This window comes from Neomonachus schauinslandi, chromosome 14, assembly GCF_002201575.2.
Source record: "Neomonachus schauinslandi chromosome 14, ASM220157v2, whole genome shotgun sequence".
Taxonomy (NCBI): Eukaryota; Metazoa; Chordata; class Mammalia; order Carnivora; family Phocidae; genus Neomonachus; species Neomonachus schauinslandi.
Window position 1 is genome coordinate 47,310,850 of NC_058416.1, and position 17,049 is coordinate 47,327,898.

Sequence of the window (17,049 nt, forward strand, 5' to 3'; positions counted from 1 at the left end):
CAGTGGTCCTTCTCCTTGAATCTACAGATTTTTGAGGTATCTTTTCAGCTATGACAACTACTAATTTCGACTATTAATGTAAAACCAACCTTGAATTGCCAGATCGTAAGTGCTAAGCTAAACTTGTCAAAAATGATGATATACATAATTACATTTGTATATTTATAAATAGTTACAATCAGAAATTAAATATTTAGAGAAAGCAAAATTATTTGGCGCTGTTAATAAAGAAAATTTAAAAGTATTTTCATCATTGTTATTTTATCTTTTTATTTCTATTCTTGCCTGTCTTCTAGTACACACAATATATTAATAAAGCAATACATGCATATAATTTATAAGTAAATAAGCACTTACTGGCATTGCATGTTCAACAATTTGTCGTTTATGAAGTGCGCAACCAAGAGTTTCTAAACCATGACCTAGATTCTCAATGACAATCTTTTGCTTTTGGAGCCCAAGCTCCAAAATTACTCCCTCTTCCGGCAGCACTTTCCCATTCCTCAGCAATAGTTCCCAGTAGAACAAGGGAGGCAATTATGAATCACGGCTCAGTGTAAAGAGGATTTCCAGTCAGGACTGGGTTCAAATCCCGCTGCCCTACGTTAAGACTCTGGCACGTTTCCCAACCTGCTCACCCGCTCCGGTTCCCAGCGCTGTTGTGAGGGGCCCTGTGTAAAGACCTGGCACACCTCCAGATGCTGATTAAGCACCAGCAACACTATCATTTACACCAGGTGTTCGCGGGATGAGTCTGATGGCCCCTGAGCGCCGTGTCCATCTCTGCCCATTTCAAGTCTCATTCGCCCCAGTGACCCTGAGCGGTGGCGCTTCGGGCAGTGCCGTGAGGGGCACCATCGGAGTGATGCTGCAGATATAACCTAAAAGTTCTCTCCCAACACGCCACGGAAACCCACTGCTACCAACTTCTCCGAATAAGGTCGGGGAGACAGAAGGGCCTGGAAGGAGGCGCGCCAGTGAAGCTGGGGGGGGGGGGGGGGGCACTCATGGCCTGGCCGGGCGCTACCTGAGTGACGGAGGCAGGATGGGGCGACAGTTTCATGCACCTCGGGACTTTCTCTGCTGCGCCCGCAAACTTAACCTCAGCCTTCACTTAGCTCGCGCACTCTACTGGTCCCGGCCTCGGGCGGCGAATTGGCAAGAGAGGAGCTCCCGCAGGATCGCTCCGGGGCACCGAGCCCACCTCCCAGGGTCGCCGGTCCGCGCGGGGCCTGGGGGAGCCCTTCCCGGTCGCCTGGGATCCCTAGCGCTCGCGGGGAAAGGGCCCCCTCCTTCTGCTCCGGGTCGCTGGCCAGCGCGGGGAGGGGGCCCGCCCCTCGCCCCCCGCCCCCTTCGCTCGCTCCCAGGACCGTACCTGAATGGTGTGGCCGCTGCCCGGGGCGGTGGGGCCCCCCACCAACTTGCAGTAGAGCTCGGGCCGGGGCCGCGCGCCGCCCGGTTCCCGCTCTCCGCAGGTGGCGGTGGCCCAAATCCTCGCCGCCTCGGCCAGGTTGAAGTAGGGCGGGTGCAGGCTGAGTCGGGCCGCGGCACGGGGCTCCCGAGCGGGGCTCACGGCGGGCGGCGGCAGCAGCAGCAGCAGGAGCAGCAGGACTAGCCTGGACGCCCAGCCTGGAGCCCGCGCGGCCGCCGCCATCCTGCAGCGCACGATCCTCCCGGGAGGGGCGAGCTCAGCCCCCGGGCGTGGGCGGCGGCCGATGCGCGCCCCCGCCCCACGCGCCGGGAGCCCGCGGCGTGCGGGCGGCTCCTCTGGTGTGGAAGCTGCCGCGGCTGGAGCAGGAACTGACAGCGCCCAGCCTCCGGCCGGCAGGCTAGCTCTCTGCAGCGCGCTGCGCCCTGCAAACTTCGCGGGCGGGGAGAGCGAAAGGCGTTCCCGGGCTCTCACCCGGGCGGCTGAGGCGGGGGCCGCGACCGCCCCACCTTCCCACGCCCCGCTCAGAAATCAGAGTTCTCCTCTCCAGCGACTCACGGTCTCAGACCAGTCATGAAAGCCAGCTCTGGACCTCGGACAAGGGGGAAGGCTTGGGTGAGAGAGACGTCAGAGCACATTGGCACTGCCTGCAGAGCTTACATCAAAGGCATTGTGGTTTCCCGGACGTCTCAATTGTCAAAAGACAGGTCGCGTCAATTCCTCCAACTCTGTGCGCCAATAATATCTGTGGCACTACAACCACATTCGGAGTCTGGGGTCGAAGGAGCTCACGGGGAATGGGGAGTGGCGGAACGTGCACATTTAAAAGACAACCGCTCGCGCAGGTTGTAGTTTGCCAAGCTGCGAAAACACCTTGGAGGAATGTCTTTAGATGCCCGATCTGCTAAATTTTACAGATAAACTGAGAGATGTTGAGCGAATTACTGGAGCTGTCGCGCTGGCGTCTGAGCAGAGGACACACCCATCCCGGGGCCGAGATTTGGTCTTCTTTGCAGGATGTCTCCCCAAAACCGAGCCCTCTTAAGGGGCTCTAAGCAATTCAGGGAGAGTGTCCCTGCTACCGGCCAGGACTGACCGGAGTGCCTCTGAGAAGTAGGGTTGGAGCTGTCGAGGAAGGAGAAGGGGGAAAGAGGGAGGGTGTGAGAACATTGCTTGAGCAAAGATTGAGATAGCCATAAAAGACGGTACAGTTGAAAGGAGTGAGAAGTGACCAGCATATTTATTAAATACTGGGATATGTGCTAGGAAGAAGGCTTAATCTTGTTTGTTCTTCAAAAATAAAAAGAGGGGGAAAGGAATTTGTGAGTATAACACCAAAAGGAGAAACCACAAGGACTGATAAGTTGACAGAGAAACTGAAAGTTTTGTATATCCAAAAGCACCATAACTAAGCAAAAATGGCAAACACATGAGGAGAGAATGTTTACCAGAAAGGACATAGGATTTATAACTTTAATATACAAATTGCTTTCACAAAACTATAAACAGTGGAATACTCAAGGCTAGGAAACCTAAGATAGTTAGCAGGGGGGATAAACATGAAAATTTTTTTGACCTTCCTAGGAATTGAAATGCAAGCAAAGCACCAATGAGACTCATCTTTTACCTATCAAACTAGGAAAGCCTTTTTATAAATAAATAAATAAATAAATAAAACAGAATTAAGGGAATCAAATATCACAGCCTTGGTTGAAAACAAAAACAAAACGTATAACTTTTCAGGTGGGCAATGTTTGCAGCACTTAGCAAATGACTTCAATGTGCATATATTTTGCCCTAACAACTCCACTTGTGGACATTTATATCCAGGAAATAATTAAGAAAGTTTGCAAAAATTTAGTGGCAAGTATGTATCAGAGTTATTTTAGTTTGTTTTTTAATTTAAAATAACCTAAATGTCTAATAGTAAAGAGCTGGTTAGATAAAATATTACATTGGATTTCTATTAAATATTTTTATTAAATAAAATATTAAAGTGAAATATTACAGGGTCACCAAAATGATGTTATAGAACTATATTTTCTGACATAGAAAGATGTTCACAATATTTTAACAGAAAAAAAATGGATATAAAATAATACATGTACAAGAATCAATTGTAGTTCTAAACACTAGCAATGAGCAATCCAAAAATTAAATTAAGAGCAATTCCATTTACTATAGAATCAGAAAGAATAGTATCTTAGGAATAAATTTAACAAAAGAAGTGCAAGACCTATACAATGAAAACTAAAAAAATCTTGGAAAGAAATTAAAGAAGATCTAAAGAAATGGAAAGACATCCCATGTTTATGGATTGAGAGACAATATTGTTAAGATGGCAGTATTCCCTAAAGCAGTCTATAGATTCAACAGAATCCTTACCAAAATCCCAGGCAATATTTTTGCAGATCACACTGACAAGGTGATCTTAAAACTCATGTGGAAATGTGAAGAATCCAGAACAGCGAAAACAACCCTGAAAAAGATGAACGAAATTGGAGGACTCACACTTTCCCAATTTCAGAACTTAACACAAACCTACAGTAATCAAGAGAGTGTGGTACTAGCCTAAGGATAAACATATAGATCAATGGAATGGAAGTGGGAGTCCAGAAATAAACCTTTACATTTATGGTCACTCAATTTTCACCATTTTTATAGTGCCAAGACCACTCAATGGGGAAACAGTAATCTTTTCAATAAACGGTGCTAGGACAGCTGGCTATCCACATGCAAATGAATCAAGTTGGATGCCTACCTCACACCATATACAAAAATTAACTCAAAATGGATCAAAGACCTAAATGTAAGAGCTAACACTGTAAAACTCTTAGACAAAAACATAGGAGTAAATCTTTGTGGTTTTGGATTAGATAATGGTTTCTTAGATATGAAATCAAAAGCACATGCAACAAAAGAAAAAATAATTGAAACTCATCAAATTTTAAAACTTTTGTACTTCAAAGGACACCATCAAAAGAAGTGTAGAGACAACCCAAAGGTGGAAGAAAATATTTGCAAATAATATATCTGATAAGAGACTCATATCCAGAATAAAGTACTCTACTAAGCCATTAAAAAAAAAATTAGATGACTGAAAAAAATTTTTTGAATAGACAGTTCTTCAAAGAAGATATAAAAATTGACCAATAAGCACATGGAAAGATGCTCAACATCATTAGTCATCAAAGAAATGCAAATCAAACCCACAATGAGGTACCACTTCACACCCACTAGGATGGCTGTAATCAAAAAGACAAATAATAACAAGTGTTGGTGAGGGTATGGAGAAATTGGAACCCTCATACATTGCTGAGGGGATGTAATATGGTGCAGACACTTTAGAAAACACTTGGGCAGTTTCTCAAAAATTTAAACATAGGGGCACCTAGGTGGCTCAGTCATTAAGCCTCTGCCTTCGGCTCAGGTCATGATCCCAGAGTCCTGGGATTGAGCCCCGCGTCGGGCTCCCTGCTCGGCTGGAAGCCTGCTTCTCCCTCTCCCACTCCCCCTGCTTGTGTTCCTGCTCTCGCTATCTCTCTCTGTCAAATAAATAAACAAAATCTTTTTTAAAAAATCTAAACATAATGTTACCATGTGACCCAGCAAGTCCAATCTTAAGTATTACTCAAGAGAACTGAACATCCACACAAAAACTTGTGCATTAATGTTCATAGCAGTGTTTATAATAGCCAAAAAGTGAAAACAACACAATGTTCACCAGCTGATGAATGAATTAACAAATGTGGTATATCCATACAATGGAATATCATTCTGTCATAAAAATGAATGAAGTTCCGATATATGCTATAATGTAGGTGAACCTTGAAAACATTACACTAGGTGAAAGAAGCCAGACACGAATGGCTACATACTGTATGGGGAGTAACTGCTAAGGGATCTGGGATTTCCTTTTGCAATGATAAAAATGTTCTGGAATTAGGGGCGCCTGGGTGGCCCGGTCGGTTAAGCGTTTGCCTTCGGCTCAGGTCATGATCCCGGAGTCCCCGGATCAAGCCCCTCGTGGGGCTCCCAGCTCAGCAGGGAGTCTGCCTCTCCCTCTCCATCTGCCTCTTCCTCTGCTCATGCTCTCTTTCACTCTCTCTCTCTCAAATAAATAAATAAAACCTTAAAAACAGCAACAACAACATTTTAAAAAAAAGTTCTGGAATTTGATAATGCTGATGGATGTACAACCCTGTGAATATGCTAAAAACCACTGAATTGTGCACTTTAAAAGTGAATTTATGGTATGTGAATTATATCTTAATGCAGCTGTTATTTAAAAAGAATTTTGCAGAACTGAAATATATCTTAAATATAAAAAGTACATATGAACGTATGCCTACGTGTGCACATGCACTTGTGTGTATGAAAGCAGACTCAAAGAGATTTTGAAAATTATACAACGGAATGTTCAAGAGTGGATAGATGGGATGGAGAGAAGGGAATTTTTGTTTATATTCTTCTTTTTGCTTGTCTGTATTTTTTTTCATTTTTCCAATAATAAGCTTGTATTGCTTTGCCCTAATAAGAACTTTCATATTTTAATAAATCAACCAAATAAATGCCCAGTACTACCTGGAGTGGTCCAGCCCAAGGTAGTATGGTCCTACCTTAGTTGACAAAAGAAGACAGAAAGCGAGAGAGTTTGCATCCTTTTATGAAGTCCTTCCAGACACAAGATTATTTGAAGGAAAATATCCAACAAATGACTAAGATTCCAAAATTATTTTATTAACATGCAAATGTAAAGCAAAATTTAAACTAAAGGAGCTGTTCTCCACCCAGCCAGGAACTCTTCCACAATGCCAGCCCATTTCACTGAGATGTTCTGCCATCAGAATCCTCAGCATCAGAACTGACCAACTGTGGATTCAAATCAAGGCTTCTTCCTCACAGAACTTCACATTTTGCTGTAAAAGCCAACAATGAAGAGCATGACTTGCAAATTTTTTTTATTGTACAGGGACAGCAGTTCTCCTTGATGTTTTATTACATCCCTTAGTCAAAAGATACATATCATTGACTTTACATTGTCAGTCACACTGTTTAAAAATAACTTTGTGGGGCGCCTGGGTGGCTCAGTTGTTAAGCATCTGCCTTCGGCTCAGGTCATGATCCCAGGGTCCTGGGATCGAGCCCCGCATCGGCTCCCTGCTCAGCGGGAAGCCTGCTTCTCCCTCTCCCACTACCCCTGCTTGTGTTCCCTCTCTCGCTGTCTCTCTCTCTCTGTCAAATAAATAAATAAAAAATCTTTAAAAAAATAAAAAATAAAAATAAATAAAAATAAAAATAACTTTGTAACATCAGAGTACAAGTGCCTTTGCCCCCTGAGAAGAGCTTTGAGTATGACCAAATAAAAACTGCATATCTGGGGCGCCTGGGTGGCTCAGTTGGTTGGGCGACTGCCTTCGGCTCAGGTCATGATCCTGGAGTCCCGGGATCGAGTCCCGCATCGGGCTCCCTGCTCGGAAGGGAGTCTGCTTCTCCCTCTGACCCTCCTCCCTCTCATGCTCTCTGTCTCTCATTCTCTCTGTCTCAAATAAATAAATAAAATCTTTAAAAAAAAAAAAAACTACATATCTGAAGTTCGTATTTGTTAGTTATCTTTCTAAAGATTATGTATCCGGGGTGCCTGGGAGGCCCAGTTGGTTAAGTGTCTGCCTTCGGCTCAGGTCATGATCTTAGGGTCCTGGGATGAGTCCCACCTAGGGATCCCTGCTCAGAGGGGAGTCTCCTTCTCCCCCTGCTTGTGCGCGTGCTCTCTCTCTCTCTCTCCCTGTCAAATAAATTTTTTAAATCTTTAAAAAAAAGATTATGTATCCAAAATGAACATCTCAGGAGCACCTACACTCACAGTCCCAGATATCAGAGATATGATGAGATTAATGACACTTTGGTTGGGGGAGGGGAGAGAGGGTGCTCTGGAGTTTAAATGAAGGCGTATACGAGCAAAGGGCTTGTAAACACGAAAGCAGCAGATTTAAGGCACACTTGTGTTTTTACGGCAAGATGGGGCTGTTCTGTTCTAATGGGGAAAGATGATGCTTGAGGAAATTAAAAGTCTTGTTCATGTTTTAAGAAAAGTAGGACTAGGATGCCTGGGTGGCTCAGTTGGTTACGCGTCTGCCTTCGGCTCAGGTCATGATCCCAGGGTCCTGGGATCAAGCCCTGTGTCGGGTTCCCTGCTCAGTGGGGCGTCTGCTTCTCCCTCTCCCTCTCTCCCCTCTCATGCTCTCTCTCTCCCTCATTTACTCTCTCTCTCAAATAAATAAATAAAATCAGAAAGAAAGGAAGGAAGGAAGGAAAGAAAGAAAGAAAGTAGAAATAATGAGCAGGACATAGGACTGCTGATGCCCAGTTCCAGCTCCCAGGAGGACTCTGGGAGGATAGAGGAAAAAGCTCCCAGGGGAGGCCCATGTGAGGTGTGAAGGCTACAGAAGGCTGGTACACAAGGGGAGCCGCTGGGTTACTTAGTCCTACAGGGGTGGGTGTGACAGACATGCATAGTTGGTTATGAACAAACCCAAACGAACACAAGTGAATTTGGGGTTTGGCTGGCCTCCCAATACTTCAGAAGTGATTCATGCATAGTTACGTCCTTCAGATTTTAAGATGGAAATGCAACTCATCATACCACTGTTGAAAAGAATTTCCCCAGAGTCAAGAACCTAAACATGCAAGGGTGATAAACTCACCGTGTCTTGCAAGGACGTAATCAAACTCAGTCATGTCCCTTTAGCACAGGGATGAGCCTAACATCAGATTCAGGCTGATGCTCCCATAAGCAAAGCATAGGTTTTCTCCTTCTCCTTCCTTTTACCCGCCTCCCTGCCCAATGTGGCAACTTTGTCCTTCTGTCCTCCCAAGCCCTTCTGAGAATATGAACTGGGATCAGAAATCTTGGATCGTCCTTATTATTGCCATTCTTCTTTGAAGTGTATTGTTAAATACAACAGCTTGCCTTTGGCTCGGCTTAAGGAGCAGGTTGCAGTTTTCCTTTTCATCCTCACTTCATAGGGAAAACAGTGTTGTTGTTCTAGGCCAAGAGTGGTGTATGTATTGCCAATAGCAATGAAAAGAATACAAACAAAGCAGAAAAACAAAGGCATTTCTTACTTCTTGTACTACCACACACCTGGTAAGGCCTCCCCCTTAAAAGCCGGAGGCAACTAGATAATGAAGAAAGTTCTGCCATCCAATTGGTTAGCTTCATTGCAAACCCTAAGATAGAAAGTATCTTTTGGAACCCAACTATCCCATCATTAAAAAAAAAAAAAAAATTACAGGGCGCCTGGGTGGCTCAGTTGGTTAAGCGACTGCCTTCGGCTCAGGTCCTGATCCTGGAGTCCCTGGATCGAGTCCCACATCGGGCTCCCTGCTCAGCAGGGAGTCTGCTTCTCCCTCTGACCCTCCCCCCTCTCATGTGCTCTCTCTCTTCATTCTCTCTCTCAGAAAAATAAAATCTTTTAAAAAAAAATTACATATATATGTAGATGTGTCTGTGTGCATGCACGTGCATGTGTGTGTGCCCTTCTATTGTGCTTCTCTCATGACCTCCTGCTTTGAAAGAATTTCACTAACTGTATTTCTGTTATTTTTACTTTTCTTTGTATTTTTATTTTTAATTGAAGTACCGTTGACATACAACATTATATAGTTTCAGGTGTACAAAATACTGATTTGACAACTACATACATTATGAAATGCTCACCACAGTAAGTATTGTTGGGGCACCTGGGTGGCTCAGTCTGTTAAGCGTCTGCCTTCGGCTCAGATCATGATCCCAGGGTCCTGGGATCGAGCCCCGCATCAGGCTCCCTGCTCAGCAGGAAGCCTGCTTCTCCCTCTCCCACCCCCCTGCTTGTGTTCCCTCTCTCGCTGTGTCTCTCTCTGTCAAAATAAATATATAAAATCTTTAAAAAAAATAAGTATTGTTACCATCTGTCACCATATAAAATTATTAAAATATCATTGACAGCATTTCCTATGCTGTACCGCTGCCCATTTTTATTTGTAGATAAGAAGCCAAGGTTAAGGGAGTGGCCCACGTCTCCATTACCATGAAATGGTCTCCAGAACCCAGCTGTCTGCCTGCATAGGATTCCAGCACATCTCACCCCCACTTCCCTTCACTGTGGGCCTGCCCGCTCCAGGCCTGTAGATCTAAGAGCTCCTTGGAAAACAGTCATGCTCCCTTGGCACATGGCTGGTGTCTGGCTCATCTTCTGAGCTCAGAATCCCCAGCGTTAAGCAAACCAGAGTAGAAATCTCAGTATCCAGTTTTTCTGCTCACTGCAGGCAGATTCCAGCTTTGGTTGGAGCCCTAACACTGGTACCTCCCATTAGGGCACTCCCTGGTAGTTAGTTCTGCCAAAGACCCTATGAAGAATTCACATTCCAATCGCATGAATTTCCTCTCCAGCCCTTGCTTCACACACTCCAGTTTGGCCTTTATGTGAAATATGCAGTTGGGCAGAGCCAGTAATTTTATACATTTGTTATTAAGGAAGATGCCTTCTTTCCACCCCAGGTGTATGTTATTACAAGCAGTAGTGCTAGGATAAAAGAACTAGTACCTCCTCTTTATAATGAAATTTGTTCCTACCAGCCCAGAGCTAACCCTGAGAGGTAAGCAGGAAACCATCATTCATATTTGATGATGAATAAAAATAAGCTAGCGGGTAATTAAACCATCTTACTCAGACTTAGTGAAGATTTAAGGAATGGAAACTTCATTCTCTTGACATGAAGTTTAGCAATTTATCTGGCAGAGATTTTGAGTGAAAATCAGAAAGTATACTCTACATACTCTCTTGGATCATTTTTACGTTGGTCACCCTATGTTTTAGGATTTGAATAGTCTCTATGATGGCAAGAAATATCACTACTGGCAAGTTTAAAATACGTCACCAGCTAGTGTTTGACCTCACTACACTTTGCTTCTGTGTTCAAAATACATCATTTCAGAGACGTGCATTTGGTTAGAATTTGCCTAATAGACCCAGTGAATGAGCTATTTAACAATACAGAAGGAAAATGCTTAAGGACAAAGGCTAATCCAAGGATTTTTCTTTTTCTTTGTATCTTTTTTTTTTAAAGATTTTATTTATTTATTTGACAGAAAGAGACACAGCGAGAGCAGGAACACAAGCAGGGGGAGTGGGACTGGGAGAAGCAGGCTTCCTGCAGAGCAGGGAGCCTGATGCGGGACTCGATCCCAGGACCCCGGGATCATGACCTGAGCAGAAGGCAGACGCTTAACGACGGAGCCACCCAGGCGCCCCTCTTTGTGTCTTTTAAGATCTCTATAGAAGTGCCTTATATAGAGCAGCAGGTTGATAAATATTTGTCACAATTCTGATTGAATTCATTTCACATGAGCCCTAGAACATAGGTCTAATAAACAATTTTTAAACCAAATCTCTGGTCACTTAATACTTCTTTAAAAAGATTTATTTATTGATTTTAGCGAGAGAGAGGGCACAAGTGGGAAGGGCAGAGGGAGAGAGAATCTCAAGCAGACTCCTGCTGAGCGCAGAGCCAGATGCGGGGCTCGATCTCATGACCCTGAGGTCACAACCTGAGCTGAAACCAAGAGTCGGTCGCTTAACCGACTGCCACCCAGGTGCCCCATCTGATCACTTAATTCTTTTTTTTCTTAAATGTTTTATTTATTTATTCATGAGAGTCAGAGAGAGAGAGAGAGAGAGAGGCAGAGGCAGAGGGAGAAGCAGGCTCCCCGCCCAGCAGGGAGCCCGATGCGGGACTCGATCCCAGGGCCCTGGGATCATGACCTGAGCTGAAGGCAGATGCTTAACCATCTGAGCCACCCAGGTGCCCCTGATCACTTAATTCTTTTTAGCAATCCTCTTAATGCTGGGCATTTCACAGAACAAATGGAGTGTGAACTTCAATACTTACTTCTTAAGAAGGCAATGTGAATCCAACCTGCTCATTTCTGTAAAGGTTTACTGTAGATTTGTACAGTATCTAGTTTTGTTTATGGGACTTACCAGTTACTTCCTTATCTCATGCAGTGTTTTTCATAGAAGTAAATTCCAAAGAGGATTCCGAGAATGGCTAGATAGCCAGGCCTATAAAACAACTGGAAAATATGAGTAAACTACATGTATAGCCCTGAGGAGGTAGGAGGAGATGAGAGAGGGACAGAGTCAGTGGTATGTAAATAATATGAAGAGATGGAGACAAGAAATATCAAAGAGTCATGAGGACTATCAACATAATCTAGCCTGTTGTGATGGAAACAACTAGCTTCCTACCAAGGATTGGTGCTCCCCTTCCATAGTGTAGAGTCATTCTGAGAAGGGGCCCCTGCTCTAGGAATACATTTCTCATGCTACGTGCATCTAAGTGGGGTCATATGGCGGATTCTGAGCCAGTGAAAAGTGAAGATAAATGGCCCATCAAAACCTCTTGTGTGATTTTTTTATGTTTTATCTCTTCCTGCCTAGAGGCAAAGGACTCCAAGGCCCTAGAAGATGGAAATCCACAACATGGAAAGAGCCTGTGTCCCCTCTGGAAGGTTGCATTCCACACACCTGCACTGGATTGTTATGTAAATAAGAAATAGACTTTCATTAGACTAAGCCACCAAGGTTGGGGGGATTATCTGTTAAAGTAGTTAGTATTATCTTAACTAGTACCTTTCATTGAATTATTATTGTTGTAATATTTTTACTATATAAGGGAGCAAAAAGAACACCCTCATGATCAAGTGTTCAATGAGAAATTAGAAGCTAGCCCAAGCCCTAAAAGCTATTACTTGAGCCATGCATCTTGACAAACCTCCAGTTTTCTCGCCTCACAACCTAAGAAAGACTATTGTTTTATTTTAAAGTTATGTTGGGATATTGAAATGGGTTTATTTGGGTTTAGCTGGACTAATAATATTAGGCACTTGTTTTGCTGAGCTGTTGTTTGCTGCTTGTGCTTTTCTATGCTTAACGTTCTTTAAAGTATTTTCCTATTGGCTTTGAAGGACAAAGTCCTTTTAGCTATTAAAATAATAGCTAAGGGCGCCTGGGTGGCTCAGTCATTAAGCGTCTGCCTTCGGCTCAGGTCATGGTCTCAGGGTCCTGGGATCAAGCCCCACGTCGGGCTCCCTGCTCAGCGGGAAGCCTGCTTCTCCCTCTTCCACTCCCCCTGCTTGTGTTCCTTCTCTCTCTGTCTCTCTCTCTCTGTGTCAAATAAATAAATAAAATCTTTTAAAAAATAAAATAAAATAAAATAAAATAATAGCTAAAAAAATAATATCAGATCCTGAGAGGACAAAGCATCAGGCCAAAGAGGATCATTCTAAAGCCTTAAAACTGAATAGAATTTGCCCTGCTAGGTTTCAGATATGCTTGGGACCCATGACCCTTTTTCTCCCATCCAATTTCTCCCTTTTAGAATAGGAATGTCTATCCTATGTTTGTTCTATCACTGTACTTTAGAAGCAGATAACTTGTTGTCTGAGTTCACAGATGGAAAAGAGTTTACCCCAGGATGAATCATATGCCCCATCTCATCCATTCCTAATACAGATGAGATTTTGGGTTTACAGTTGATGCTGGAATGAGATAAGACTTTGGGGAGTATTGGGATGGGGTGACTATATTTTCATGTGAGAGGACAAAAGGGAAGACTGTTATTGGTTAAACTGTGTCCTCCCCCAAAATTCATAGGTTGAAGTCTTAACCCCCAACACCTCAGAATGTGGAAATGGGGTCATTGCAGACATAATTAGCTAAGATGATGTCCTACTGGGGAAAAATGACCCCTTAATCCAATATTACTCATATCCTCATAAAAGAGAGAAAGTTGGACACAGACACACATGGGAAGAACACCCTATGAACATGAAATTAGAGATCAGAATGATGTATCTTTCAGCCAACGTATGCCAAAGTTGGCCGGCAAACCACCAGAAACAGACAAAGGCATGGAACAGATTCTTTCTCCCATCCTTCAGACAGAAGCAACCCTGCTGACCCCTTGATTTCAGTGTCTAGTCTCCAGAACTCTAAGGCAATGTCCTTTGTTTAAGCCAAGAGAATAATAATATCAGGTTTACTACCATGAAACTACCCATTAACAAAATCTCTTAAAAATGTTTATTAATCAAATAAATTATGTAAGTAGGTAGTAGGTGTATTTTTTAAAATCCCACTGCCTATACATCCTTAATTCTCTTTTCTCACCTCCTCAACACAAATACATATAGAAAAGTAGATCTTCCACTTAAGATACAAGTCACATTCAAAATCTATGCAGTGGAACAATACGAACTATGCCCTTTTCTTGGCCAGTGCATTTCCATCAGTGACAACACCAGTTTGTCTAGCATCCCACAGAGAAGGTTTTTGTGAAATTATCTAGCATAGGGCTTAATCCATAGGTGCTTAAGAATCATGAATTCACTTTTCCCTTTCCTTTCCCCTGTCAGACTGGAAAACATGGATTTCTCATTGACTGTTCTCTTTCCGTTATGGTCAAATGATGCTGGGGCATCTGGGTGGCTCAGTGGGTTAAGCATCTGCCTTCAGCTCAGGTCATGATCCCAGGGTCCTGGGGTCAAGCCCCGCATCAGGCTACTTGCTCAGCAGGGAGCCTGCTTCTCCCTCCCCCTCTGCAGCTCCCCCTGCTTGTGCGCTCTCTCTCTTTCTCTCTCTGTCAAATAAATAAGTAAAATCTTAGAACTAAATAAATAAATAAATGACGCTGGTTATCATTAGCCTGAGTTCACCTATTCATCCACCTTCTAGCTATCTCCACCTTGTCCAGACCACTCTCAACCACAGCAAGGTCAACTTCCCAGCTGTTCTCTCTGCCTGCAGTCTCTCTCACTTACAACCTATCTTGCATAGTAATGGAAGACCGGCATTATATGCCAGATCAAGGCGTTATCACAACTTCCTACCATATCAATCCCAGTTCTGCTGCTCCACAGCCTCTGGACTTGGCTTTATCCTCTTAAGTATACTTATTTGTCCCTACTCCTTGGTACCCATCTTGTTCTCATGACCAGGGCTGCTCCCTCATGTCAGATAAGATCCCAAATTCTACCCATTTCATTTCCTAAGTAGTTCTCAGGTTGGTCACCTTCATCCATTCCCATGGCCCCAGCCTTAATTTGGGATCACATTATTTCACACCTGAATTTGCAGAATCTTCCAAGTCCCTCCAGTCATGCCCTCATCCAATCCATCCTCCACGCCACTGCTCTGGGGATTTTTCTAGAGCTGAGCCGTCCAATATGGTAGCCAAGAGCCACATGTGGCTATCTAAATTTAAATTAAAAAATTAAAAATTTAGTTCCTTAGTCACACTGGCTGCCATTTCAAGCGCTCAGCAGCCGCATCTGGTTAGCAGTTATCACACTGAACGGAGGAGATTATAGAACACTTTCGTCATCTGGGCAGTGCCATTTCTAAGATGTGAATGTGATCGTGTGTCTACTCTGCTCAACATCACTTAATATTTCTTAGTGCTTAGGATAAAAATCTGAACTCCTTAGTAGGGCAGTTTATAAGTTGGCCTTAGCTTTCTTTTCTGCCCTATCTCCTTCACCTGCCTGCACGGTACCTTATTCTCCAGGCTACTCAAATGATTTCCTATTCCTGAGTGTGTCTCTATGCCTTTGCTCATGGCTATATCTTCTGTCAGGACTGCCCTTTCCCATCTTAACAACCTAACTCCAATTAACTCTTCAAAATTCACCTCGGGCATCACCTTATTTGGCAGGCTTTCCCTACTGCGAACTCTTCTGTTCCTCTCCCAGCCAGCCACGCCTGTCCCTGCGCTTGCACGCTGTATTATTCATGCCCCTATTGTAGCATTTAGACCTGCCTACTTATTAGACTGTGGGATTTGGGGAGGCAGGCACCAGGTTTAGTTCATTTTTATCCCCAGAGTCTAAGCAGAGTGTCTGGAATACAAGTTGGTGCTAGAATCGAATCTCTGTTTTTTCTTCTGGTTCTTCGGTATCTCATATCTGGGATAATTTGCGGCTCCCGATGCCATCACATTCCTCACCATTCAGCACAACTACTCAGCTGCCATCCCTTCCCAAAGCAGCTGAATGTAGCACCATGGACAGATTGTAGATTACTAACGAAAGGAGAACCAGGCAGATGCTGACAAATTGTCTTGCGAGGCATCTGCTTTCTCAAAAGAAGGACAAAGACTCAAGTTCGAGAAAGTTTAATCACCTTTCTTTAAGTGGCTGATTTCCCGTGTTCTCTGCATTCACGAAGCCAGGTTCTTCGACCCCTGAGAGGAGGATCAGTAGAATCAGACAGTATAGCCAAGTCTACATGCGCAGACTTGGATTATTAACGGATTATTATGACTCTTAGACCATGTCTCTGTGTTGAAAGCCTCATCAGAACAAGGCATAACTAAAAGTTTGAAATTCTTTACTTCTTAATATTCTATATGGCACAATTTGGCACTTCGTTGTATTCTATCTTACATTGTTTGCAACATTGTTTCATTACTATTACTATTTGTATTCTCCAACTCTGTTACAAGGACCCCGAATGCAAGAAAAATGTATCTTCCGTACCACTTTGCATAGTGATAATGGTTTGATAGGTGCTTGATAGATATTTATGAATTGATCAGCTGGCTTGGGTGATCTAATCTGGTGAGGTTTTATAGCCCTACAAGTCATTAAGAGCATCCCCAAATACCAGTGCCATCTTACAAAGCTCTAGAATGTGAGCTGGATTTTCCAAGTAACTTAATTCTGTCTTATTAAGAGAAACAGATTTTACATTTATATCATTTCAAAAACATTTTTTAATTTTATGATGGACCATTACATTAGTGGCCCTCAATGAACCAGGCCTCTGAGAATTCTTGCCCTTGTGTTGCTCCTTCCCACCCTGAGTCTGAGTTTGGCCATGTGACTTGCTTTGGCAAATGAGACATTAGCAAGCGTGATGCAAACAGAGATTTGAAAAGCACTTGTCATCTCAGAATTCTCCCTCTTGGAACCCATATTCCATGCCACAAGGAAGTCCAACTGCCCTGCTGGAGAAAGAAGGGATGTAGAAAGAGATTCTGTGAGACCATGCAAGGCACGCTGTGAAGCTAGCTTAGTTATTACAGCCCATCAGATAACAGCACCTGCATAAGAGACCCCAGGCAAGACCAGCAGAACTGCCCAGCTGATCCCAGCCCAGACTGCTGAATCATGAATAAAGCAATACAGATCCTCCTTGACTTACAACGTGACTGCATCCCAATAAACCCATCATAAATTGAAAGTATCATAAGTCTAAAAGGCATTTAATATACTTAAACTACTGAACACCACAGCTTAGCCTAGCCTACCTCAAACGTGCTCAGAACACTTACATTAGCCAATAGTTGGGCAAAATCAGCTGACACAGAGCCTGTTTTATAATAAAGCATTGAATAGCTCATGTTATTTATTGAATGCTGTACTGAAAGTAAGAAACAGAATGGTTGTCCAGAACGGTTGCGAGTGTATCAGTTGTTTACCCACACGATGGTGTGGCTGACCGGGTGGATGCAGCTGTCACTGCCCAGCATCACGTGGGAGGATGGTACCTGCACATTGCTAGCCCTGGAAAAGATCA

At 43.6% G+C, this 17,049-nt stretch overlaps 1 protein-coding gene across 1 annotated transcript in view; it reads right to left on the bottom strand.

The window, feature by feature from the left end:
- Positions 1 to 1,654, bottom strand: part of LOC110576941 (laminin subunit alpha-3-like) — a 188,260-nt gene extending 186,606 nt beyond the window's left edge. Inside the window, exon 1 of the mRNA XM_021686192.1 lies at positions 1,376 to 1,654. Within this exon, the coding sequence (XP_021541867.1) occupies positions 1,376 to 1,654 (279 nt within the window). The remainder of the gene's footprint in view (positions 1 to 1,375) is intronic.
- Between the last annotated feature and the right edge of the window lie 15,395 nt (positions 1,655 to 17,049).